Raw genomic sequence first — 25,825 nt, 5'->3', positions numbered from 1 at the left:
TTTTACAGTGGTACCTTGGTTCTCAAACTTAATCCGTTCCGGGAGTCCGTTCCAAAACCAAAGCGTTCCCAAACCAAGGTGCGCTTTCCCATAGAAAGTAGTGCCAAATAGATTAATCTGTTCCAGACTTTTAAAAACAACCCCTAAAACAGCAACGAGACCACTTATCCATAAAATGAAAGCAATAAACAATGTGCTGCAGTCACACAATCAATCAGTAGCTGAACTGGGTTCCACATGTCACAAAAACAAAACAAAAAGAGCCGCAAAAGCAAAAAGGCAAAATAAGTAGCAAAAACAGACAGGTCTCAGCGTAATACTCAAAATGGAAGTGTGGCACTCACATCGGAAGCATAACACTCAAAACGGAGTACGTTGGTGTCAGGGGTTCAGGAGCAGAGGCACAAGAAAGGGAGGAAATGGAGAGCGAGGGGGAGGAGTCCGAAGGAAATGTTAGCGATGACAGCGGTCCGAGGTCTCTGAGTCTTTCCAGCGAATCGGAAGATTCACAGAAAGGGGCTCCCATGGTCAGAGCAAGGGGGGTGCCTAGGGGGACACCCCAGGAAGAAGGGGCCAGAGGGGACTCAGAGAGCAGCAGTTGGAAATCAGGACCAGCGTCCACACCAGAGTGCAGTAGGGGGGAGGAGTCCCAGGCATCGGGATCAGGCGGCGCACTGCCAGCGGGAGGACATGAGTCAGGATTGGCCACGCCTCCATCGGGGAGCGAGGAAACGGTCGTTAGGAAGGTTGAAGGCTGGGCACGCGCGCCAAGTTCAAATGTACAGGAGGGCGGCGCAGTTGGCAGCCCGGATAGGGAGCCAGGTCCCAAAGCCCGCCGAAAAGAGCGGGAGGAGTCAGGGGGGTCAGCATCAGCGTCAGAGGAATCCAGGAAGGAAGGGACCCCGGGGGGTAGCAGGACCCAGAGGAGAAAGGAGAGACGGAAGAGGTGGAGTAAGGCTAGAATCTTAAACTGGTGTACAGGGGGCGGAGATTCAGATGGAGCTTCGCCGATCTAAACCCTAGACGTAGAGCTGGGGCGCTCCGGCTTGAAAATGGAAACTGTACTTCAATAAAGACTTTTGTACATTACTACCGGCTAGCGTTGGTCCTCTGTGAGCTGGGACCTGGAGCCAGCTCTGACAGTAAGCTCCATCACTAAAAAAAAATTTGCACCAAGAACCTCGTAACGTGAGTGGACGCAGCGAGGGAAGAGGATTGGTGCTTCGCGAGCTCACAAAAGTCAGGCAAGATGACTACAGAACAGCAACTAGCAGACCTGCAAAATGCAGTGACACAACTCAACGCGGAGGTACTTGCATCCAGGAGAAGGGAGGAGGAAGCAGCTGCCGCCTACAGGGATCTCCAAGCCAGGTTGGAAGTGCTTGCTAAGCAGGGGCAACCGGGACCCAAATCAGAGGGGATCGGGCTGGGGAGAAGAGGAGGCAGCCTTGTATCTCATTTCGATGGGAATTTACAGCAGTACCCTAACTTCCGAGCAGACCTGCTGTTTGCGCTGGAACTGCTGGATAAAGACTTTAGAGATGAGCAAGAGAAGGTGGGGTTTATCTGGTCCCATTTGCATGGGGAAGCTAAAACGTGGCTGCGCAATCTGTGGAGAGATAAGGATCCGGCGCTCCAAAATGCGAATGCTTTCATTAAAGCGATGGATTCGTGTTTTTTATCAAAGATAGACATCGATATCGCCAGAAAAGACATACATGGGCTCAAACAAGGTAGAGCCAGTGTGAGGCAGTACCATTCTCGCTTTTTTGGATTAGTCCATGCGCTGGGATGGGAGAAGGATTCTGCTCCCGTCAGAGACCTTTTTTGGGAAGGCTTGAATGCAAATGTGAAAGATGAGATTGCAAGGGGGGAGAGGCCAAAGAGCACTCAGCAGGTGGTCCAGCGGGCGCTGGAAATTGGGGTGCGCCTGGAAGAACGTCCATGGAACAGAGAAGAAGGAGGTTGGGGACGTACGCCAGCGAGAGCACCTCCCCTCTTTCCCAAGGATGCAGCGCGTGCGCAATCCACTCCTCCGCAGGGAGGGGGAGAGGAACCGATGGAGATTGGAGGCGCCAGGGCTCAGTCAGCTACCAGAGCCCTAACACCGGGAGCAGTCAAAGCGAAGCCTCCTAGAGGGAACAGGAAGTGCTACATCTGCGACAGTGCTCAGCACATGGCGAAAGAGTGTCCCCAGAGGCTCCACAAGCACACTGCAGCCTCAGCAACAGTAACAGACGCAACTCAGCAGAGAGAACCACAGCAGGGAAACGACAGAGTCTGGCTGGAGGAAGAGGCACTGGGGTCCAGCCAGACAAGTCAGTGAAGCAATCCCCAGAAATTTTGCAGCCCACAGACCCCCTCCCGCCCAAACCAGTGGTGCAGCTCACAGCATCGCTCCAACTACCCAATAGACTCACTATGGAAGTGCCGATTACCATTGACTCTGGCAGCAACGCAGACTTCATAGGACTGGATTTCATTCAACAGCACAACATAGCACTACTGCCAGCCACGCTGCCTCTGAAGGTTGTCACGGTGGATGGCAGGGAATTGCTCGGGGGGCAGGTGGTGCAGCAAACGCCTCCGATGGTAATGCAAATTGGGAATCACCGAGAAGTCATCAGCTTCAATGTCACCCAACTGTCGGACACGCCTGTAGTATTGGGCATGAGTTGGCTGCACAGGCACAGCCCAGCATTGGCGTGGTACCAGCGCCAACTGACCTTCGGCTCATCCTATTGTGCGGAACATTGCATTCTGCCTAGCCCGGAAGGGGAAGAGGATGACCCGCAGCTACAATTAGGCACGCTGCAAGCAGTGCCACTCAAGTACACAGCGTTTTTGGAGGTTTTCTGCGAGAAAGAAGCGGACAAGCTGCCTCCCCACAGGCCCTATGACTGCAAGATTGACCTCCTGCCAGGGGCGACGCTGCCAACCGGGAAACTGTATTCCATGTCTGAAGACGAGCTGCAGGAACTCAGGGAGTTCATAGACCTCAACTTGAAGCGCGGTTTCATCCAGGAGTCGAAGGCAGTGGGGGGCAGTCCTGTATTCTTTGTGAAGAAGAAGGACACGCCCCAAAAAAGGCTTGTGGTAGACTATAGAATCTTGAACTCAAAAACCAAGCCCACGGCCTTTCCCATGCCCAAAATAGACGACCTGCTCGCAACAGTGAGGAAAGGACGCGTTTTCACAAAGTTGGATCTGCGAGGGGCGTACAACCTGATTCGCATACGGGAGGGCGACGAGTGGAAGACGGCCATGTTCACGCCCCTGGGCACCTATGAATACAGAGTTATGCCCTTTGGATTACAAAATGGCTCCCACTGTTTTCAAGCCTTCATGCATCACGTACTGGCGGGTCTCCTCTACAAGAAATGCGTCTGCTTCCTGGACGACATCCTGATATTCTCAGAATCAGAGGAGACCCACGAGGGAGACGTCAAGGAAGTTCTGCAGAGACTGCAGGAGCATAGGCTGTACGCCAAGCTGGAGAAGTGCCAGTTCGACATGAAGGAGGTAGATTTCCTGGGCTACAAGTTGTCGGACAAGGGGCTCGCCATGGACAGCGCCAAGGTTCGCGCAGTGTTGGACTGGAAGAGCCCGCGCAATCGGAAGGAGGTCCAGCGGTTTGTCGGTTTCGCCAACTTTTACCGCAAGTTCATCAAGGGGTTCGCGATGCAGACAGCGGCCATTACCGACACGCTCAGCTCCAAGAAGAAGAAGTTCATCTGGACGGAGCAAGCGGAGCAGTCCTTTCAAAAACTCAAGCGTCTCTTCTCGTCCGAAGAGCAGCTACTGCATGTGAATCCCAGCAGACCGATGAGGGTTGAAACGGACGCCTCAGACAGAGCCGTGGGAGCAGTGCTGTTGCAGCAAGACCCGCATGGGGACTGGAGACCGTGTGCCTTCTACTCCAGGAAGCTCAGCAAGTCAGAGCAGAACTACACCATCTGGGACAGGGAGTTGCTGGCCATTCATGCAGCATTCAAGGCGTGGCGGCACTTCCTCATCGGAGCCAAACACACAGTGCAGGTCCGCACGGACCATAAGAACCTGGAGTACTGGCGCACGGCAAGGTTCCTGAACCAGAGGCACATACGATGGGCGGAGTTCTTTGCGGATTTCGACTTCAGGATAGAGTACATCCCAGGCGACCACAACATCATGGCGGATGCACTGTCCAGAAAGCCGCAATACCTCGAAGAGGCGGCACCAGCAGCGGCCAAGCACATTTTCGCACCGAAAGCGTGGGCGTGCGCTTCAGCAACCGTGGACCTGGATGCTGTACGTCGAGCGCTGCAGGAGGACCCCTTCGCACGAGCCAAGATGGAGGAGGTGCACAGGGGCACGGCGAAGAACGACGAGTTCCAGATACGCGACGGATTGCTCATCCGCAGAGGGGCCCTCTACGTACCGGGAGACGACCTCCGCGCGAAAGTACTGCAGCAGTTGCACGACGCACCCACCGCCGGGCACTTTGGCAAAGAGAAGACGGTAGAATTAGTAGCCAGAGATTTTTGGTGGCCCAAGATGCGGGGGGAAGTCGCGGATTACGTCTCGAGGTGCGACACCTGCCAAAGGGCCAAGTCAGTGCACAAACCGCCGGCGGGACTACTCGAACCGCTGCAGACACCGCTCGAACCGTGGGAGAAGGTGGCCCTGGACTTTGTCACGGATTTACCCAGCTCGAGGGGCAAGACGGCAGTGCTAGTGGTGGTGGACATGTTCACCAAAATGGCCGACTTCATTCCGTGCGCGAAGGTGGCCACGGCGGAACAGACCGCCAAACTGTTCATAGACCACGTGTTCAGGGTTCACGGTCTGCCACGGTCTATCCTGTCCGACCGGGGGCGACAGTTCATCTCGAACTTCTGGCAGAAGCTGATGGGTTTCCTGAACGTCAAAATCAACCTAGCGTCGGCAAGACACCCGCAGACCAACGGACAAGCGGAGCGAGTCAACGCCATCATGCAGCAGTACCTGAGATGCTACGCAAATCAGCAGCCAGCAACATGGGTGGACTACCTGCCGCTCGCTGAGTTCGCCTACAACAACACGAAGCACGTGTCCACGGGAGTGACACCGTTCTTCGCCAACAACGGGAGGCATCCCAGAACCTTCCCGGGATTAGAGAGACTGGGGGAGGGGGAGCCACAGGCAGCAGAAGCCTTAGCGTCAGAGTTGCAGGAGGTTCACGAACAGCTTCGGAGGCAGTTAGAACTAGCAAAGCACGCATACAAACTGCAGGCTGACAAGCACAGAAGGGTTGGGGAAGACATACAGGTGGGAGACTGGGTTTGGTTGGCAGCCCAGGCAGTGCCGACCAGATCGTTAGCGAAGAAGAAGCTCGGACATAAGCAGCTAGGACCTTACCAAGTCGAGGCACAGGTCAATCCAGTGGCCTTCCGGTTGACACTTCCGGAGGGATCCAGAATGCACCCAGTGTTCCATAGATCAGTGCTCACGCCCTACAAAGCACCTCACAGATTTCAGGAGCTGGGCACGGCACCAGACCCGCTCAGGGAGAAGCCCACAAGGAGGGGGTCGCCAAGAGGGGTACCCATCAACGAGGTCACAGAGATTTTAGACTCGAGATGGGGGGAAGAGGGAGTAGAATATTTTCTCGCCAGAGAAGGTACCCCGGCCAGCGCCAACCGTTGGGTGCCGGACTATGCCTTGGACGAGCCTCTTCTCAAGGAAGAGTTTCATGCCTTGTTCCCACACAGGCCCATGCCAGCCGCGTATTTCGACGACTGGCTTTTCACACCCACATTGTCAGCCAGCACGTTCCAGGGGTTCACCTCGGACGAAGAACCGGCACTGGAAACACGTTCCCCGGAGGGATCACCCTCGGGGTCTGCCTCAGACCGTTCTTATTGGTGGGACGATCGACCAGAGGAGCAGTGGCGCAGGAAGTTGCTGGGGGGTCCTTGGCAGGCAACGTCCCCAGAGGAGACCAGGGGCGAGACGGACATGGACGTGTTGGGGGAGGACCTTGGGTTCGAGCACGGCGGCACAGAGATGGAAGCAGAGGAAATCGAGGTCGGCGAGACCACGGGGGACGAACTGTATCCGGCATTCACCCCCACAACGACTAAGCACCCAGCACCCACACCTGAAGGATGGGAGGGGGGAAGGGGGGGCTTCGAGGGGGGGATGGATGTCAGGGGTTCAGGAGCAGAGGCACAAGAAAGGGAGGAAATGGAGAGCGAGGGGGAGGAGTCCGAAGGAAATGTTAGCGATGACAGCGGTCCGAGGTCTCTGAGTCTTTCCAGCGAATCGGAAGATTCACAGAAAGGGGCTCCCATGGTCAGAGCAAGGGGGGTGCCTAGGGGGACACCCCAGGAAGAAGGGGCCAGAGGGGACTCAGAGAGCAGCAGTTGGAAATCAGGACCAGCGTCCACACCAGAGTGCAGTAGGGGGGAGGAGTCCCAGGCATCGGGATCAGGCGGCGCACTGCCAGCGGGAGGACATGAGTCAGGATTGGCCACGCCTCCATCGGGGAGCGAGGAAACGGTCGTTAGGAAGGTTGAAGGCTGGGCGCGCGCGCCAAGTTCAAATGTACAGGAGGGCGGCGCAGTTGGCAGCCCGGATAGGGAGCCAGGTCCCAAAGCCCGCCGAAAAGAGCGGGAGGAGTCAGGGGGGTCAGCATCAGCGTCAGAGGAATCCAGGAAGGAAGGGACCCCGGGGGGTAGCAGGACCCAGAGGAGAAAGGAGAGACGGAAGAGGTGGAGTAAGGCTAGAATCTTAAACTGGTGTACAGGGGGCGGAGATTCAGATGGAGCTTCGCCGATCTAAACCCTAGACGTAGAGCTGGGGCGCTCCGGCTTGAAAATGGAAACTGTACTTCAATAAAGACTTTTGTACATTACTACCGGCTAGCGTTGGTCCTCTGTGAGCTGGGACCTGGAGCCAGCTCTGACAGTTGGACTTCCGAAAAAAGTTCACAAACCGGAACACTTGTGGGTTTGCAGTGTTTGGGTTCCAAGTTGTTTGAGTACCAAGGCGTTTGAGAACCAAAGTACCACTGTATTAACATTTATCTAAATTGTGATAAGATCTTCTTTTTTTAATCCCTTATCTTCCAAAGCTATAAGGCCTGATCCTTATAGCAGGGTCTCCTAATGTTCTTATGAAAACCACGATTTCCTCTTTGTGCCTTTATAAATACAGCAACCTGTAACTCTGGACAGTGTGAGGCTCCTCTTGTCCTCCAGACCAGCCCTCCAGAAAGTGCATTTCCTTCCATGCTCTGTGTGTGTGTCTGTGTGTGTGTGTGTCTGTGTGTGTGAAGGGGTGTGTCTGAGAGACAGAAAAGGGGGTGGCAAGGAGACAAAGAGTGTTATGGATTCTGGCAAGCCCCTCCCACTTTGGGGCCATGTCCCTGCCCACCACCAGGTTTGAGGTTCTTGTATTAATTTATAAGGCCTGTAATAATGAATAATAACATCAACCCCCAGTGTTGCATTGGGTCCGTGTGTCTGGCTGTTAAACAGAAAGTTGGTGGTTCGAGCGCAATCAGGGACAGCTGTGAGCAGGATTTGTGCATTGCAGGGGGTTGGACTAGATGACCCTTATGGTCCCCCTTAGCTCTACAGTTCTTTGATTCAAACTTGGGCCTTAAGGGCCAGTGGGGCTCTGGGGGGAAGGGTGTCACTCTGGCAGTGTGAGCAGCTTGCCTGCCCCGGTCTCCAGCAACCCATGCTATGCTGCTGGTGGTCTCTCCCAGGTCTTAGTGTGAAGGGGAAAAATGCTTCTCCCCTGTTATTTGGAATTGCTCCCCTAAGGTTACCCTAAAACCCCTTGCATAATAGACGCTTATAACAGAAGTAATGAAAACTATGGATTGACCTTGTTCAGGACAAAGGGCAGTTGCTTTTGCTTTTGCAAATACAAGGGTGAGCAAAGAGTTGTTGATTTAATGCCGCGTCTGCTGCAGAAGCACTGCAAATGGTAGCAAAGGAGCTAATGGGATTAGGAATAAAAAGTCATTAGAGGTTGTTAATATTTCAGAAAATTCAATGCATGAGCATATATCCTGTTGCTTGATACACATTCGTTCATATTTGCTAAGCACCGGTTAGCTTGAACCTGATTATAACAAGGAAGAGGTGTAGAGGCCCTCGCTAATGTGTGACTATGCCTGTTGAAAAGGGTGATAAAAGATTTGCATGTTTAAATTTAAAGATCAACCTTTGTGTAATCTGCTTTTGTTTGCTGTGACTGTCCTGATCTGAAGTTAGTTTATTGTACCAGCTAATGACCTGTAAGGGGGTTTGGCAGTGGCATAGCGTGGGTTGCCGGCATCCGGTGTGGGCGAGCCACTGCCACCACTGAAACGCTGGAGCCACGTGGGGCCGCCCTGCTCCTGCTGCCTGTCCACGCACACCCACTCACTGTGGGCCTGAGCTGCTCTGCCCCTTTGCCAGGGTGGGGCAGGGATCCCTGTGGAAGCCAGCGCCTGTGTGCGGGCTCCTGGTTGTGTCCCCTCATAATTTTGTGCCTGGGTCTGTGGCCCCCCACCCCATGCTACGCCACTGGGGTTTGGATCAGAAGCTGAATATGGCATGTCATGGCTGGCTGACGTGGAATGGCCAAGGTGGTTCTAGTTATGCAATTAACTTGATGTAAGCTGTTTGTAAGGGATGCGGGTGGCGCTGTGGGTTAAACCACAGAGCCTAGGACTTGCCGATCAGAAGGTCGGCGGTTTGAATCCCCGTGACGGGGTGAGCTTCCGTTGCTTGGTCCCTGCTCCTGTCAACCTAGCAGTTCGAAAGCACATCAAAGTGCAAGTAGATAAATAGGTACCGCTCCAGCGGGAAGGTAAACGGCGTTTCCGTGCGCTGCTCTGGTTCGCCAGAAGCGGCTTAGTCATGCTGGCCACATGACCTGGAAGCTGTCTGTGGACAAACGCTGTCTTCCTCAGCCTATAGAGCGAGATGAGCGCGCAACCCCAGAGTCGGTCACGACTGGACCTAATGGTCAGGGGTCCCTTTACCCTTTACCTTTAAGCTGTTTGTAAGGGACGTGGGTGGTGCTGTGGGTTAAACCACAAAGCCCAGGACTTGCCGATCAGAAGGTCAGCGGTTCGAATCCCCGTGACGGTGTGAGCTCCCATTTCTCAGTCCCTGCTCCTGCCAACCTAGCAGTTCAAAAGCACCTCAAATTGCAAGTAGATAAATAGGTACGGCTCCGGTGGGAACGTAAACGGCATTTCCGTGTGCTGCTCTGGTTCTCCAGAAGCGGCTTAGTCATGCTGGCCACATGATCCGGAAGCTGTCTGCAGACAAACGCCGGCTCCCTCGGCCTATAAAGCGAGATGAGCGTGCAACCCGAAAGTTGGTCACAACTGGACCTAATGGTTAGGGGTCCCTTTACCTTTACCTTTAAGCTGTTTGTGTATAAGTGTTAAACTTGTGCTCACTTTACTGCAGTAAAGTTAATATAAGGGTCTTGTAGGAATCTTGGTTGAGTTTCTTATTGAGCTCCCTACCTGGGACCAACCTGAGGGATGGTTCTAGCCACTCCCTTGCCTAGTCCGACACTCTAGCCCAGCCTTTCTCAACCTCGGGGCTCCCGATGTTGCTGTACAAGTGCAGATGTTTCGTTCATTGTTGTTTTTCTCCTTTCAAGGCAATTTATGTATATTCAGCCTGGAAGAGAGGAGACTGAAAGGAGATGTCCTAGCCATCCTCAAATATCTTAAGGCATGGGTAGGCAAACTAAGGCCCGGGGGCCGGATCCGGCCCAATCACCTTCTAAATCCGGCCTGCGGACGGTCCGGGAATCAGTGTGTTTTTACATGAGTAGAATATGTCCTTTTATTTAAAATGCATCTCTGGGTTATTTGTAGGACCTGCCTGGTGTTTTTACATGAGCAGAATGTGTTCTTTTATTTAAAATGCCTCTGTGGATTATTTGTGGGGCATAGGAATTCGTTCATTATTATTTTTCCCCAAAATATAGTCTGTCCCCCACAAGGTCTGAGGGGCAGTGGACCAGCCCCCTGCTTGTTTTCTCCTGATCTGGAGGGTAGGACCCGAACCCATGGCTTCAAGTGACGAGAAAGGAGATTCCGACTAAACATCAGGAAGAACGTTCTGGCAGTAAGAGCCCTTTGACAGTGGAACGGTCCCTCTCAGAAGATGGTGGGCTCTCTCCTTCCTTGGAGGTTTTTAAGCAGAGGTTGGATGGCCGTTTGTCATGGATGCCTTAGTTGAGACCCCTGCATTGCAGGGGGTTGGTCTAGATGAAACCTGGGGTCCCTTCCAAATCTACCGTTCTATGATTTTATGAATTTAGTGGGGCACCAGCAAGGGGCATTGAGCTGCTGGGGTATTTTGGGGGGGGGCGGGCGGCAGATTCATTAGCGGGGAGAGAAAGCGCATAGGGAGCAGGCAGCGAGCGGTGCAGAGTGGCACCCGGGTGCTGCTACAGCAGCGCAGAGGGCTAATGACTCATTAGCGAGGAAGCGGCAAAGAGCCGGCCATCTGCTCCTCCTTAATTAAGAGCCGGAGCAGCTTAAAGCAACAGGAATTTACGTGTGTGCGAAGGAGAAGATAAACAAGGGGTTTGGCTCGCGAAAGGGGCATCTGAGCAAGCAAAGATAATAGCTGGCGAGGGAGAGATATTTGCAACCTGCTTGCTTTTGACGTGTGTGTGTGTATGTGTGTCTGAAAGCATGCTTTCCCTCTGGCAAGGCGTCCGCACATCAATCACATGCGCGCACTCTGTCATGTGCTCAGCTCCCCACGGCGCAAATTCCTTCCGTCCCAAACCGATGCTTTCCTTGCTTCGTGGAATTGGGATGTTTCCGTCCCAAGTTTCCCCCTCTTGGCGCTTATGCCCATGGGTGTCCGCCGAGTGGGGGAATTCCTTTCCCCACCACCCCTATGATGACCCTAAACCCCCAGATTCTCAGCTGCCTTAAATAAAAAAAGACTTAAGTAGCCTGATCTCCCTCTTCCAGTGTTTTATTCCTCCTCCCCTGCTGAAAAATTCTTGTGGACTCCTGTTTGTGGATTCCTCCAAAGTTTCTATTTTTAAAATCATGTTGCATGTGTGCCAGGAGAGGTTCCAACCAATTATTTTATTTGTGGGGAACGAATGGACATCACACACCCTTGCGAAGTCTCCCATTTGTTTGTTTGCTTATGATGCCTTCTGGAATCCTGCGCTGGGTTGCTAAACTTGGGGAATTTGTTTGTTTCTTCGTTTATTGCATTCGTATCCCACCTTTTCATCCAAGGAGCCCTGGCTGGTGTACATGGTTCTTCCTCTCCTCACAACAACCTGGTGAGGTAGGCTAGACTGGGAGGCAGTGACTGGCCCAAGGTTGAACTTGGTAGCCAAGTGGAGAATTTTGACCCTGGTCTCCCAAGTCATAGAATCATAGAATCATAGAGTTGGAAGAGACCACAAGGGCCATCGAGTCCAACCCCCTGCCAAGCAGGAAACACCATCAGAGCACTCCTGACATATGGTTGTCAAGCCTCTGCTTAAAGACCTCCAAAGAAGGAGACTCCACCACACTCCTTGGCAGCAAATTCCACTGTCTCTTACAGCTCTTACTGTCAGGAAGTTCTTCCTAATGTTTAGGTGGAATCTTCTTTCTTGTAGTTTGGATCCATTGCTCCGTGTCCACTTCTCTGGAGCAGCAGAAAACAACCTTTCTCCCTCCTCTATGTGACATCCTTTTATATATTTGAACATGGCTGTCATATCACCCCTTAACCTCCTCTTCTCCAGGCTAAACATGCCCAGCTCCCTTAGCCATTCCTCATAAGGCTAAGTACCAACCACACTGGCTCTCTGGTGGGTTTTTGTTTGGCGGGGAGAGCAGAATGTGCTTGCACCAGTTCTGGAAATCCTAGATGGAAAGGACCCCAGGGGCACAAAATCCTTCGCTTTGCCTCCCGTCCCTGAATAAATTACATTGTGCTTTATCATAGGTCTCACTGTCAGTAAATCTCCTGGATTTAATTTTTCCTCTGCTGCCTGCAGAGTTAAGTCGTGGGGAAAATAAGTCTTCGGTTGTTAATGCTGGAAAGAGAGGCGGTTCTGTAGGGATGCTGTCAAAATGCGCACTGCCACATCTGTGATTCTATTCGACATCTCATTGGATCTAGTTAAATGTTCAGGAGTTTCAGCCGAAGGTTCTTGGCCTTCACCCAGCCAGAGGGGTATTAAAATTAGGAAGGTGCTCCCATATGAGATTTTACAAAAATCTCTGCTTTCGGCCAAAATGTAGAAAAACCTCAATAATTTTGAGGTTATCCCCAAAGCATGGGATATTCACCTCACATTGGGGCGTTTGCAATAGCAGCAGTCAATAGTGATTTCAGAAAAATGTGGCGCTTTTCCTTTTCTTCATACAGGCAACTCCCCAATTATGTGGGGTTTATGTTCTGAGACACCACACATTTAAGTGAAATTGCATATATTGGAAACACCATTGAAAAAGCCTGCACCCCATTCCACCCCTTTTTGTGATTTTTTGGGTCAGCGCGAGATACGCCTGCGCAGTCACACACATATCAGACCTGCCTAAAACGGCCATTGCCTGTAGAATTTTAACCCTCTGGCTAGGGTTAAGTATATCTCAATTTTAACTCATGAGCTATTGCTGCAATCGGCTCCAATTGTATATTTTATCTTTAGGAACGCTGTTTTATTGTGTTTGGTTATGTGAGCTGGTCTTTGACCGTAATAAATTATCTATCTATCTAGGGTTAAGTAGCTTCAGCAATTGCTCTGTGTGTGTGTTTATGTGTTGGTGGGTCCCCGGCAAGATTTGGGCAATTTAACCACATCTCCATGCTCTTTCCAGATGCGCGATGTTCAGAACAAGCACCTGACGCGCTTTATCGGAGCCTGCATTGATCCCCCAAACATCTGCATCTTGACAGAGTACTGTACCCGTGGCAGTCTCCAGGTACGTGAGAGTTGTGGCGAAACGGGCATGGCACACACACACACACACCCCAGTGCTCAAGAGGAGGCAGGAAGGATCCGTAAAGAAGTAGGTTTGGGGTTATAGGAGGGACGGAGAAGGACTTTGAGGCCAGGATTCCTGGGTTCTTTTCTGCAGGGGTTGCGTAGCTGAGCCAGTGGCGTTGTAGGAGGGGGTAGACTAAAAGCATGCCTGGATGTTAACAACTCCTGCCCTGTTCGACTTATAGGTGGGTGAGGCCAGTTCCGTATTTACGAATAAGCTAAACAAGCTATAGCTTAGGGCCCCACTCTCTTGGGGCCCCCAAAAAAAATTAAAGGGAAAAAAAACCCCTGGATGTCCATTTCCAAAATATAAGATAAAATACAAATAAAATAAAACCTACATACAGCAGCAGTGTTTTGTGTTGTGTAGGCTCCTGTGATGTAAGTGATGGGCTCTGCCTGCTAGCCTGCTCCCTAAAATATTACAGGTTTGCTCCTTTCTGTATATAGGGTGCCTACATTCTGCATGGACTGGTTGCATGGCAACATGCGCAAACAGCTTTAGATACCTATTAGGTCCATAAATTACCATATAGCATATATTCAGCACAAAAAAACAGCGACAATTTGTTGTTGACAAAGGACAGCTGGACATATAAAGGGCTCCTTCAGTAGCTTAGGGCCTCATCAAACCTAAATCTGGACCTGGGTCTTCTAAAAGTCTACCAGACTTTTAGAAGGCATCTGAAGGCAGCCCTGTTTAGGGAAGCTTTTAATGTTTAGCAGCCCATTATATTTTAATGTTTTGTTGGAAGCCGCCCAGAGTGGCTTGTGAAACCCAGCCAAATGGGCGGGGTATAAATAAATTATTATTATTATTACTTCAGAGGTTTTCAACCTTTGGGGGTCCACGGCTCCCTTGACCAACTATATTCTTTCGACAGCACCCCTATGGGGCTCAGGAGCCCAGTTATGTCACCCCTCGCCTGCCGAGCTGGCAGCCTCTCACCCCTTTTTTTTACACCTTCCCTTGGAGACCGTCCCCTCAGCTTCCTCTCTCCTCTCCTTGGGAATCATCTGGGCAGCTGAAGCTGCTGCCCCTGGTCTCTGAGCTGCCCCCCTGCCCCAAAGAGAGGTGCCACTGCCCCACAGGGGTCTGGGAAGCACCCCCTGGCCAGCCCCAGAGGCACCATTCGCCTGGGGAGCTTGTAGCCAGGGCTGCCGCAACAAACAGCTGCGCAAGCCTTTGGGACGCAGAGACTCAAGAGGGTATCAGAGGAGGGAGGGAAGGAAAGAGGGACAGAGGCCAGTGTTGCCCGCGGCACCCCTGACCATCATTCAAGGCACCCCAAGGTGCCACGGCATACTGGTTGAAAACTGTTGGGTTACTCAGTTGAACCCACACTCAGGACACTCGTTTTTCTTATTACTGCTGCCACTGAAGACCACTTTGGCCATTCCCTTGGCAATGGGGCAGCCATCTTGCAGGCCTGAGGAGAATGTAGTGCCCCTCAGCCTTAATTACTAATGCTGCTGGCCGTGGAGGGTAATAATGTGGCCAATCCCTCAGCAAAAGAGCGGCCATTTTGTAGGCCTGTGGGAAGCCTTGCACTTCCTATCCTTTATTATCGATGGTTCTGGCAATGGAAAATGATAGGCTGTTCCCTCAGCTACGGATCACCCATCATGTAGACTTGAGGAAAGCTTAGCCTGCATTAACTTTGGTGCTGGAAACGGAGGCTTTCCCTCTGTTTCAGGGCAGCCGTCTTGTAGACTTGGAGAGAGCCTAGGCCCTCATTAACGATGGTGCTGCTTGATTTGGCGGGCATACTCTTGAGTAGGTCTGGTGAAATTAATGGGCCTGAGTTATTTGTGTGTGTGGGTCTGCAATGGGTAAGAAAAACACTACCCTTAGTCTTTCCCCTGGCCACAGGGTGGCCATTTTGTAGGCCTGAGGAGAGTCTGGTGCTCGCTGGCCATCGTTGCTCACACTGCTGTCATGTGGGCTGCCACCTAGAGCAGTAAAAGGAACCACGTTTTTAGCTTTGCAAGCCTCCTGTGCCAGCCAGCCTCAATCCTCGGGCATTGCTCTGGCTATGTGTTGCCAAGTGGCAACCAAATGCGTCTCGCTGGCAGGGATGATGGAGGATTCTGTTGGCAAGAGAAGCGGGAATTGGCACTGTTGGCGTTTTTGTCCCACAATAGGAATAAAAATCAAACCAGCAGATGTAATCAGTATCAATCCAGCGAATACAATCAGTTGTTGGGTGTTTTTTAAAGCCTCCAACCAATGCGTAATTAATGTGTTTTTTAAAAAAATAATCAAAAAAACACAACATCATTATTTTAAGACTTCCTTTACATTGAAATTAGACCTCAGGCCTTACTACTTTGAGATCTTCATTTTTTAAAAAAAAATTCTTTACAATCAAGAGATATGTGTTTAGAATGTTGATGTGAGTTTTAATCTGTTTTCATTGCCGTTTTAACTTTTCAAATGCCCTAAATCATTCTCAGTGTTTTCCTGTTGATAATGTTATCGTTTTATCTTTTTCGTAAAGCTCCTTGAGGCTTTCTTTCTTTCACAATCAAGCGGTGTATAAATTTTATGAAATAAATAAATACAAGCTTTATGAACTGAAATAAATAAACGGATGGGCCACTCCTTCCGTTAAACTCACAATTTATGTAAACAATCTACATAGATTGCATAAATAACCAAACAAACCACGCTAAATGGCAGGCAGCGGGACGAACGGCATAGCAGGAACCGAACCGCAGCGGAACGGAAAGAGCGTGGATTGCGAGGAGAACGGAAAACTTATTGTGTGTCTTCTTGTGGAGAACGTCGGCTGCGCACATGCGTGGACTTGACGTGTGTCAACCGACATGTGGCTTAATTCCGTGTGGGAATTGTGCTGCAGAGAGCGAGGCTCAGGATCAGGCCTCTTTCATGTGTGTAGGGCCGGAAAGTCCTCTGGCGTGGCGGCGTTTCTTCCGCACCCGCCACCTCGACCGCAGCCCTGCCGAGGCCTGAGGCGGGGGCAGACGGAGCCTTTAATTAAAAGGAGCGCCGAGGGGGATACTGCAGACCTCTCGGCAGAGCCGATTCCAAGAGAGATGATTTATAGCGCGGTGGATGAGCGAGAAGAATTGGCGGCGTGCGGGGGGTGGGAGATAGGGAGATTTCGACAGTCCTAGATTCCTGGCTGCCTGCTGAAGATAAGCATTTCCTCTTATAAAAGAGAGGAGGCAGAAACGGGGAGGCAGGAAAGAGGGGGAAGGAAAGAAAGAAAGAAAGAAAGAAAGAAAGAAAGAAAGAGCAGAAGGGGAGAAAATGGTCAGGCAGCTGGAACCGGGGTGGGCTCCGCATGGGGAGAGGGGCTGGAAGGTGCAGGACAGTGTTGTGTAGTGGTTAGAGCTGGATTAGGACCAGGGAGACCTCAGGTTCAAATTCCACACTAAAGACTTACAGTTCTATAAAGCATTAACTGAACCACTTTGAGCTGGTTGTGCTCTATCCCCCACTCCCTTGTTCTCTCTTTCTTTCTTTCTTTCTTTCTTTCTTTCTCTCTCTCTCTCTCTCTTTCTTTCTCTCCCTCTCTCTCTTCAAACAGAACCTTAAAAAAAACAATAAAAAACCAGTTTAAAACAACTTACAATCACAAAAATAAACTGGATTGTCAAGATGCCCTCAGGGGATTTGTGCTGAAAGGTGGGGTTATGGGAAATAAAAGATATTCTCAAATTTAATAGAGGGGAATATTTCAATGTGTAGTCTCCTAGCATGTGTGTGCTTAGATTGTTTGAGAAACTGGATGTTGTTGAGACTTGGGCTTCCTGTTTTGTTTTCATAAAAGAAAAAGAAAATCCCCCAAACAAGCAGGATATGTAAAGTGCTGAGTTTGGAAAAAATCACACCGAACGTTTAAAAAATAAATAGACAAACCTAAAATTTCTAAGCGTTCTGTGAAATCAAGAGTTGGACTGTGCAGTCTCAGGTTTATTTATTTGCAAACGGCGCTAGGTTTTGAATTTGCAGGACGAAGGCCTTAAGCATAAAAAAGCCGTGGGTCGGAATGCATTGGGCTGCGTGTGCAAAAAGAGATTTGTGCCCTCAGCAGCATATCTTCAAGACAGTCCTCCTGAACGTGTGTCAACGCCTCCATCTTTCTAGGCTTCATTCACACACCACTTCTTTCCATTTCTCTGTTTTCCTGTTAATTTCCACATTACATTTGAGCTTCCTCCGCGCGAGAAATGTGAGCTGAAAAACCAATGGAATATGGCACACATGTTTAGCGCTTATTTCTGTCTTATTTGATTCCCAGGGGGCGGGGAGAACGTTTCCAGCCCTCTTAACCGTGGAAAATATGTCAGACTCAAGGGACAAAATTTGGGTTGGTTGTACCAGCATGCCGTTCTTTTTTGCCGTCTTCATGGGGGAATTGTGTGCATGCATTTGCGGAAAGGGCGGAGGAAAGGGGACGTCGCCCAGTGACGCTCATCGCTGTAACACCACGCCCTCTGGCCTGAATAACATTTCGCATGACAGGCCAATATTTAGGCCAAAAAGCCACCATTCCATAACACAACAGGGACTGCCCATGGTTGGAAAAGGGAAACAGAAGCGCTGGAATTATAATCAGGAAAAAATCTAACCCAATATTCCCCACCTCTGGCTGCACCCTAGGACATCCTGGAGAATGAGAGCATCACCTTGGACTGGATGTTCCGCTATTCGCTCACCAGTGACATCGTCAAGGTAATTTTAAGAATGCCTCCATCTGCCTCTGGGAAGCCGACAAGCAGGGCATGAGTGTTATGTACTGAGTTGAATAGGATCCAAACTGCAGCAGTCTGATTGGTCCTAGAACAATAGGATCCAGAATGCAGCAGTCTGATTGGTCCTAGAACAATAGGATTCAGAATGCAGCAGTCTGATTGGTCCTAGAACAATGCAGCAGTATGATTGGTTGGCAGGAACCACCCAATCATGCTCCAGATAGAAGTGAATCCACAACCTGATTGGCTTACAGTAGAATTCCGGAATTAGCCAATCATGTGCAGCCCATTGTGTAAATAATGTATATAAGGCAGATACTTTGAGGGGACATTCATTCATTCCTCCTCACCACTATGAGCTGAATAAAGAGCATGAAATCACTTTGCGACTCTGAGTATATTTCAATGAGCATGGCCATCTCTCCTTCTCCCAGCAACTGGTGCCCAGAGCTTGTGAGGCCTTGGCCTAGCTTCAAGAAGGGTTGCCGCTGGGGTCCAGTTGAGGGGCAGGTAGGGGAAATTCAGGAGGGCGGTGGATGCAGGCCACCCACACCTTAAAACCGCGGCCAGACTATTTTGAACGGTCATGGCTCCCCCGCAAGGAATTATGGGAACCGCCCTACGCAAAGGATGTTGAGAGCTGTCAGGAGACTCCCATTCCCCTCACAGAGCTACAATTCCCAGTGTTTCCATTGGGAATTGTAGGGTTGATTGTTAAGCCACTCTAGGAATTGTAGCTCTGCGAGGGGAATGGGAAGCTGGCGTGCGAAGTCATCCGTTGTCCTTTCCCCTCAACATCTGGTACTCATCCTGCCTCTGAACGTGAGGGAGGTTACTAACGGCTATCTCTGCACCAGACCAAAGGGCCAAAATGTCACGAAATGAAGGAAATCCGTGAATTCCCAAGCTTTCTATTTTTAAGTTGAACGCAAACCCTCCTGCTGTGGGGCAAGGGAGGGAGGGAGCAGGGGTTGAACCCGTTCCCCCCATTCCATTTCCCAGATCTAAATGGCACACACACACACCCATCCTGCAAACATCATACGGACTCTCCAAATCTCGTTTTCTGACCTGGGGGAAACCTACAGCTCACCATACCTTTTTCTCAGGGAGGGTCACAGCATCTGTGGGGAGCTGTTTTTCAGTAGGAAAAGAGTGAAAGAATACCTCTTGCGGCTGGTAGGGCAGAAGGCAGGGAGGCCAACAGTAGGTGGCGCCAGAGCAATGAATGAAAGACAGAGCCAACTAATTCTAGTATTGTCCCCATCCTCTTCCTCCCTGCTGAGTTCTACAAGGGGCAAGATTGAGAATAAGGAGGAAGCTGAGAGGCAGAGTCACCCCCATAGACAGGTAGCAAGTAAGGAGGGAGCTGGGGGGGCAGGGCTGGCTGAAGGCAGAGGTCGGTGGGGCAGTTCACCCTAATGGACCAGCCGCTACTGAGCTAAGCCAGCTGAGGATGGTGGTAAATGTAAACCAATAACATCTGGGGAGTAGAGATGGAGAATGTTTCAGTTTAGATTCAAAGGAGAACCTACTTAATTCACATTTTTGGGAACAGCACCTGAGCCAAAGCACAACTTTCCTACAAAATCCTCACTTCTCTGAATATTGCAGTCCAGTTCTCCAAGCAAAGCATAGGAAAATGCATATGTGGGAAGCAGCCTTTTCTGTGTGGCTGTTCCCATATTGTGGAATTGCCTCCCAAGACAGGTCAGGCAGGCTCTCTCTGTGTGTTAGCCTTCCACCGGCAGGCTAAGACCTTAATGTCCAGACAGGCCTTTCGAAACTCAAGGAGCAGATGATGCTGATCACTGGGCTGCTGTCAGGGCAAACTGCATTTTAATTGCAGGGTCTAAATGTCTTCTGATGTATCGCAATCATTCTCTTAACTAGTTCGTTTTTATTACCTTGCATTTTATAGTGTTGTTTTTAAATGTAAGCCGCCTTAAATCCCAGCTTGAGAGAAAGGCAGATTATAAATACTATGCACATATTAGAGAGAATAAAACACAGAAGTACATCATGTCAAGGGAAGTTGTTTTGCAAGAAAAGTGTGTAAAACAGGGGAAACTGCTTAGAAATCTGTGTACATTAGGATGCATTTGCATTGAAAGGCTGAGGAATTTCCATTAAGGGACACTTTGCAAACTGATGCAGAAATGTGGAGAATTTAAGACTGGAAAAGATGAAGAAAAGAGAGAAAGGGAAAGTGATGGATATGCCCGTCCCTAGATTTCGGACTGAAGGTAGAAGACATAGCTCAGTCGCAAAATAGATCAGTCTGTAGAGCATGAGATTCTTAATCTCAGGGTTGTGGGTTTGAGCTCCATGTTGAGTGAAAGATTCTTTCATTGCAGGAGGTTGAACTAGATGACCCCATGATCCCTTCCATCTCTACTATTCTATGATTTTAAATCAGTGTAACACAAAATGCCCATGCAAGATCTGCACTCCTCATACAGTGGTACCTTGGGTTACATATGCTTCAGGTTACAGACTCCACTAACCCAGAAATAGTACATTGGGTTAAGAACTTTGCTTCAGGATGAGAACAGAAATCGGGCTCCGGCAGTGCGGCGGCAGCGCAAGGCCCCATTAGCTAAAGTGGTGCTTCAGGTTAAGAACAGTTTCAGGTTAAGAACGGACCTCCGGAATGAATTAAGTACTTAACCCGAGGTACCACTGTACTTAGCAGAGTGGGCCTGCTGCCCCACGCAAGCCTCAGGGCTCTTAGACCTCTCTCTCTCTCCCTCCACTCCAATGTTTTCCCCCCTATTCCTCCAACCAGGGGATGCTTTTCCTCCACAACAGCGTGATAAGCTACCACGGCAACCTGAAGTCCTCCAACTGCGTGGTGGACAGTCGCTTCGTGTTGAAGATCACGGACTACGGGCTGGAGAGCTTCCGTCAGGCGCCCGAGACGGATGATTCCCACGCCCTGTTTGCCAGTGAGGGATATGGCTGGGAGGGGAGGGGTCAGGTGTGGGGGGTTAGGGTTTCTGAAATTCTTATTTTTATTAACAAAATGTAGATATCACTTGATTGTAAGTGTGGGGGGTGGGGCTGGGAGGGGAGATCAAAGCGGTTTTTAAGAAGGAAACCTAAGAACAGGTATTTTAAAAGCATCTGGGAAAATTATCAAGCAATAGCTAAACAATTAACTTTTAAAATCACCAGTAAGCTAAGAAGAGATTAAAAATGCACATTGGCATTCTGTAAGCCTGGATAGGCCAACCCTAACATTAAAATGATTTCAGACCCTCCCAGTCTCCCTATTTTCCAGAGACAGTCCCAGATTTACAGAAGCTGTCCTGGTTTCTGATTTGATCCTGGAATGTCCCACTTTTCCTTAAGATCTTCCTATTTACATCAGTGAAATGTTGGAGGGCATGGAGTTATGGGACCTATGAGCCAAGGAGACAAGTAACTGTACAACCTTTAGAAGACGTTTGAGGCACCCCTGTATAGAGAAGTTTTTAAATGTTTTATGTATTGGGATTGTGAAGCTGAGACTCCAATACTCTGGCCACCTCATGAGAAGACTCCCTGGAAAAGACCCTGATGCTGGGAAAGATGGAGGGCACAAGGAGAAGGGGACGACAGAGGACGAGATGGTTAGACAGTGTTCTCGAAGCTACAAACATGAGTCTGTGCAAACTGCGAGTGGCAGTGGAAGACAGCAGGGCCTGGCGTACTCTGGTCCATGGGGTCATGAAGAGTCGGACACGACTGAACGACTAAACTATGTTTTTATATACTGTATGTTGGAAGCTGCCCAGAGTGGCTGGGGCAACCCAGTCAGATGGATGGGATATTAATAATGAAATTGTTTTGCTGTTGCTGTTGAATAGGAAGTCCCTATTTTCATCAGAGAAATGTTGGAGGGTGTGAGCTTTTAATTAGGTACCAAAATCAGTAAGGCAAAGAAGGTCCCTGCGCGATGTCAATAGGCAGAGTTCCAAAGTGCAGGTGGCGCCGCAGTAAAAGATGGATTTCTTACAAGTGTGTTGCCTGTAACAGATCCACGTGGTCGAGTGGACACATATGGCATAAGGTGATCCTGCAATTTGTATGCAGTGTTACTAGCCCCTTGGAAACTGGTGCTGGGGGTCTGTGCTGAGAAGGATTTAGCCCATAGCTTCTGCTGCTGGGGGACGCGGGTGGCGCTGTGGGTAAAAGCCTCAGTGCCTAGGGCTTGCCGATCGAAAAGGTTGGCGGTTCGAATCCCCGCGGCGGGGTGCGCTCCCGTTGCTCGGTCCCAGCGCCTGCCAACCTAGCAGTTCGAAAGCACCCCCAGGTGCAAGTAGATAAATAGGGACCGCTTACTGGCGGGAAGGTAAACGGCGTTTCCGTGTGCTGCACTGGCTCGCCAGATGCGGCTTTGTCACGCTGGCCACGTGACCCGGAAGTGTCTCCGGACAGCGCTGGCCCCCGGCCTCTTGAGTGAGATGGGCGCACAACCCTAGAGTCTGTCAAGACTGGCCCGTACGGGCAGGGGTACCTTTACCTTTACTTCTGCTGCTTGAAAAGCCGTGTGACCTTTTGTAACTGTCCTGGCTCAAAGGCCTGTGGCCTTTGGCCTCCCCAGGCCTACCAGGGGTCTCCTTCCAGGTCAAGATGATAGCGACTGACTCCCGCTCCCTTGCCCTGCTTGACTCTGCTTCTTCCCACCCCCTTTCCCCCTAGAGAAACTCTGGACGGCCCCCGAACTCCTGCGCATGGAGTCGAACCCATTCCTGGGCACCCAGAAGGGCGACGTCTACAGCTTCGGGATTATCCTGCAGGAGATTGCCCTGCGGAACAGCGTCTTCTATGTGGAAGGCATGGATCTGAGCCCCAAAGGTAAGAAACTGGGTGAACGGAAAATGCCAATTTCTCCTCCAGATCACTGCCAAGGTGCAGAAAGCTCCAGGTGTCATTGGACTCCAATTCCCATCAGCCCTTGCAAGCATGGCCAATGTGTTGTTGGGAGCTGTTGTTCAGCAACCTCTGGAGGGCTGCAGGTTCCCCACACCTCTGACTTTTGGGATCCAGCCACATTCCTCCACAGCTTCCCCTGCGCAACTGGTAAAGAAGTTGTTTTGCACACTTTTCCAGTGTATTTGCTTCATAAAATGTTGAGGGTTGTTTCTTTCAATCAAGCGATATATACATTATAAAGAAAGATGAAACAACAAAATCACCAGTAAGAAAAATTAGCCATAATTTGAGACTTTCAAGGGACGCGGGTGGCGCTGTGGGTTAAACCACAGAGCCTAGGACTTGCCGATCAGAAGGTCGGTGGTTCGAATCCCCGCAACAGGGTGAGCTCCCGTTGCTCGGTCCAAGCTCCTGCCAACGTAGCAGTACGAAAGCACGTCGAAGTGCAAGTAGATAAATAGGTACCACTCTGGCGGGAAGGTAAACAGTGTTTCCGAGTGCTGCTCTGGTTCACCAGAAGCGGCTTAGTCATGCTGGCCACATGACTCGGAAGCTGTACGCCGGCTCCCTCGGCCAATAAAGCGAGATGAACGCCGCAACCCCAGAGTCATCCGTGACTGGACCTAATGGTCAGGGGTCCCTTTACCTAAGACTTTCAAAAGTAATAGTAGTAGTAATCAGTGCTTTTTTTTCTTTAAAATGTTTAGGTGTACTCTCATTTTGACACAAGAAAATCACCATTTTATAGCTTAAATCAGGAAAAATAAATACAATAAATGGGCAAAAGTACAAAGATCCACAATATGTTTAGGAGTATGCATACCCCTGCATCCCCCCCCCAGAAAAAAAGCACTGATAATAATAATGATGATGATAATTTGTACACTGCCCATCTGACTTGGTTGCCCCAGCATATATAAAAACACAGTAAAACATTAAATCTTAAAATAGCAATATGTGAAAGCTTGCATCAATTTTCTGAACTTCTGGGTAGACTTGTCTAAACAAAAACGTTTTCAGCAGGCAGTGAAGAGTGCAGTGAAGGGAGCCCGTCTGGTAACAACAGGCAGGGAATTCCAAAGTGCAGGTGCTGCCACATTAAAATGTCTCTTTCTTACCCATGCACATGTCCCCTGGCTATAATTTCTTTTCGGTCCCCCTCTCCCCTGCCCGTGTGCCGTTTTCTTTTTTTCCTTTTTTTATAATATTTTATTAAGATTTTCACATAGAAGAAAAGAAAAGTACAATTAAAAACAATTCAATTTTCATAATATATCTTGCATTTGCCTACTTCCCGGACCTCCCCACACCTCCCCTCTTTGTATTCCAGTTCAATTATTTATTCAGCAAATCCTTTCCCTCTACCTTATCCTTATCTTGATCTTAATATTATGCCTTTAGCTTTTCGTCTATTAACCTTCCATTTTTCCATATTCCTTTGTACCGTTATTACTAAAAACCCCTTAACCTCAATCCAACATCATTCTAACATTCATTCATTTTATAATATTTCTGTAAATAGTCTTTAAATTTCTTCCAATCTTCTTCCACCAACTCTTCTCCCTGGTTTCGGATTCTGCCGGTCATTTCCGCCAATTCCATATAGTCCATGACTTTCATCTGCCATTCTTCCAGAGTGGGTAGTTCTTGTGTCTTCCAATACTTCGCGATGAGTATTCTTGCTGCTGTTGTAGCATACATCCGTGTGCCGTTTTCAGAAATTATCGAGCGAGTAAAGAGCAGCGAGCGCCCCCCCTTCCGCCCCTCGGTGAACTTGCCATCCAACCTCGAGGAGGTGGTCTTACTGATGCAGCGGTGCTGGGCCGAAGACCCCCAGGAACGCCCTGACTTCCACCACATCAAAGGCATGCTGCGGAAATTTGACAGGTACGCGCTCTCACTGCATCCCTCCCCACAAGCACCACCTGACAGGCGGCCGTCGTCACCTGTTTTCACCCCAATGTGCACAGGCGCCTTTTCAGAAAGGAGCCATGTGATTAAATTCATCATTCCACCCTGATGAAAAGCGGGAAGGCGCAGCCCGAACATCAGGGCATTTACCGGGAAATGTGAAGGAGGGGCTTATGGCGGGAGTATGCAGCATGCAGCCCTTGACCTGATTTCCTGCGGCCCTCAGCAATCTCTGAGAACAGTGTTGTAAACAAAAATTGCCCTTTTCCCTTATGGGGTATCCAAGAGCCCATATAGAGTCCTTACATAGGTTCCCTATTGGTAGGAGAGAATAACAGAGGCCAACCCGAGAATATTGAGAAGCAAAGCAGCTAGTAAGCTTGATCTTTATTGATCTGTTGCAACAGGGTGCTCCCCTCACCCACAGGAGAGGAGGAGAAACCCCGAAAAATGGTGTGCAAGGCCTAATAAAGACTTTTGAAATTGCCACCCGGTAGATCAAGACCACCCCCAGAAACATCATACCTACATCACAGGAAAGGCGGTCTTAAAACAGAAATTTGAATGTTGTTTTTCTCCTGTCATTGTTTATCTCCTGCCTGGCAGGTTACTTGATTGGATTGCCTGGGGAGCCTGGGCAGTCTTTTGTAATGATAAATATTTAGTTCCTGGGCCAGCTCACAGGCTCACCCTCTTCACACACAGACATACCCTTAAGACAGGATTTGTGAGGAAAGAGACAATGGGGAGGTTTCCCACTTTGATCTTGTAGAGAAAACAATTACTCAGTTTAGGAATCAAAATGGTTCCAGGTTGGTCTTCCTGTGCTGATCTATGTACGTGCTTGGTTGGTACACTTATGAACATTACTATATATGTAAGACCATAAAATTCCTATCACAACAGTGAAGGGTTGTAGCTGATGCTAGTACTACTCAGAGTGGACCCATTGAAATGAAGGCCTGTCAGGGGTTCAGGAGCAGAGGCACAGGGAAGAGAGGAAATGGAGAGCGAGGGGGAGGAGTCTGAAGGAAATGTCAGCGATGACAACGGTCCGAGGTCTCTGAGTCTTTCCAGTGAATCGGATGATTCACAGAAAGGGGCTCCCATGGTCAGGGCAAGGGGGGTGCCTAGGGGGACACCCCAGGAAGAAGGGGCCAGAGGGGACTCAGAGAACAGCAGTTGGAAATCCGGACCAGCGTCCACACCAGAGCGCAGTAGGGGGGAGGAGTCCCAGGCATCGGGATCAGGCGGCGCGCTGCCAGCG

General features: G+C 50.0%; 1 protein-coding gene across 2 annotated transcripts in view; it reads left to right on the top strand.

The window, feature by feature from the left end:
* The window catches only part of NPR1 (natriuretic peptide receptor 1), a 73,994-nt gene that overhangs the window by 38,696 nt on the left and 9,473 nt on the right, over positions 1–25,825 (top strand). For both annotated transcript variants that reach the window (XM_083416498.1, XM_083416497.1), the window contains 5 exons: positions 12,836–12,940; positions 17,636–17,707; positions 20,516–20,675; positions 22,414–22,569; positions 24,366–24,534. In XM_083416498.1, the coding sequence (XP_083272624.1) occupies positions 12,836–12,940; positions 17,636–17,707; positions 20,516–20,675; positions 22,414–22,569; positions 24,366–24,534 (662 nt within the window). The remainder of the gene's footprint in view (positions 1–12,835; positions 12,941–17,635; positions 17,708–20,515; positions 20,676–22,413; positions 22,570–24,365; positions 24,535–25,825) is intronic.

This window comes from Podarcis tiliguerta (genome assembly GCF_965153285.1).
Source record: "Podarcis tiliguerta genome assembly, chromosome: 16".
In the NCBI taxonomy this organism is placed as follows: Eukaryota; Metazoa; Chordata; class Lepidosauria; order Squamata; family Lacertidae; genus Podarcis; species Podarcis tiliguerta.
The sequence above is the reverse complement of the archived record's forward strand: the minus strand, read 5'-3'. Positions and strand labels throughout refer to the sequence as shown.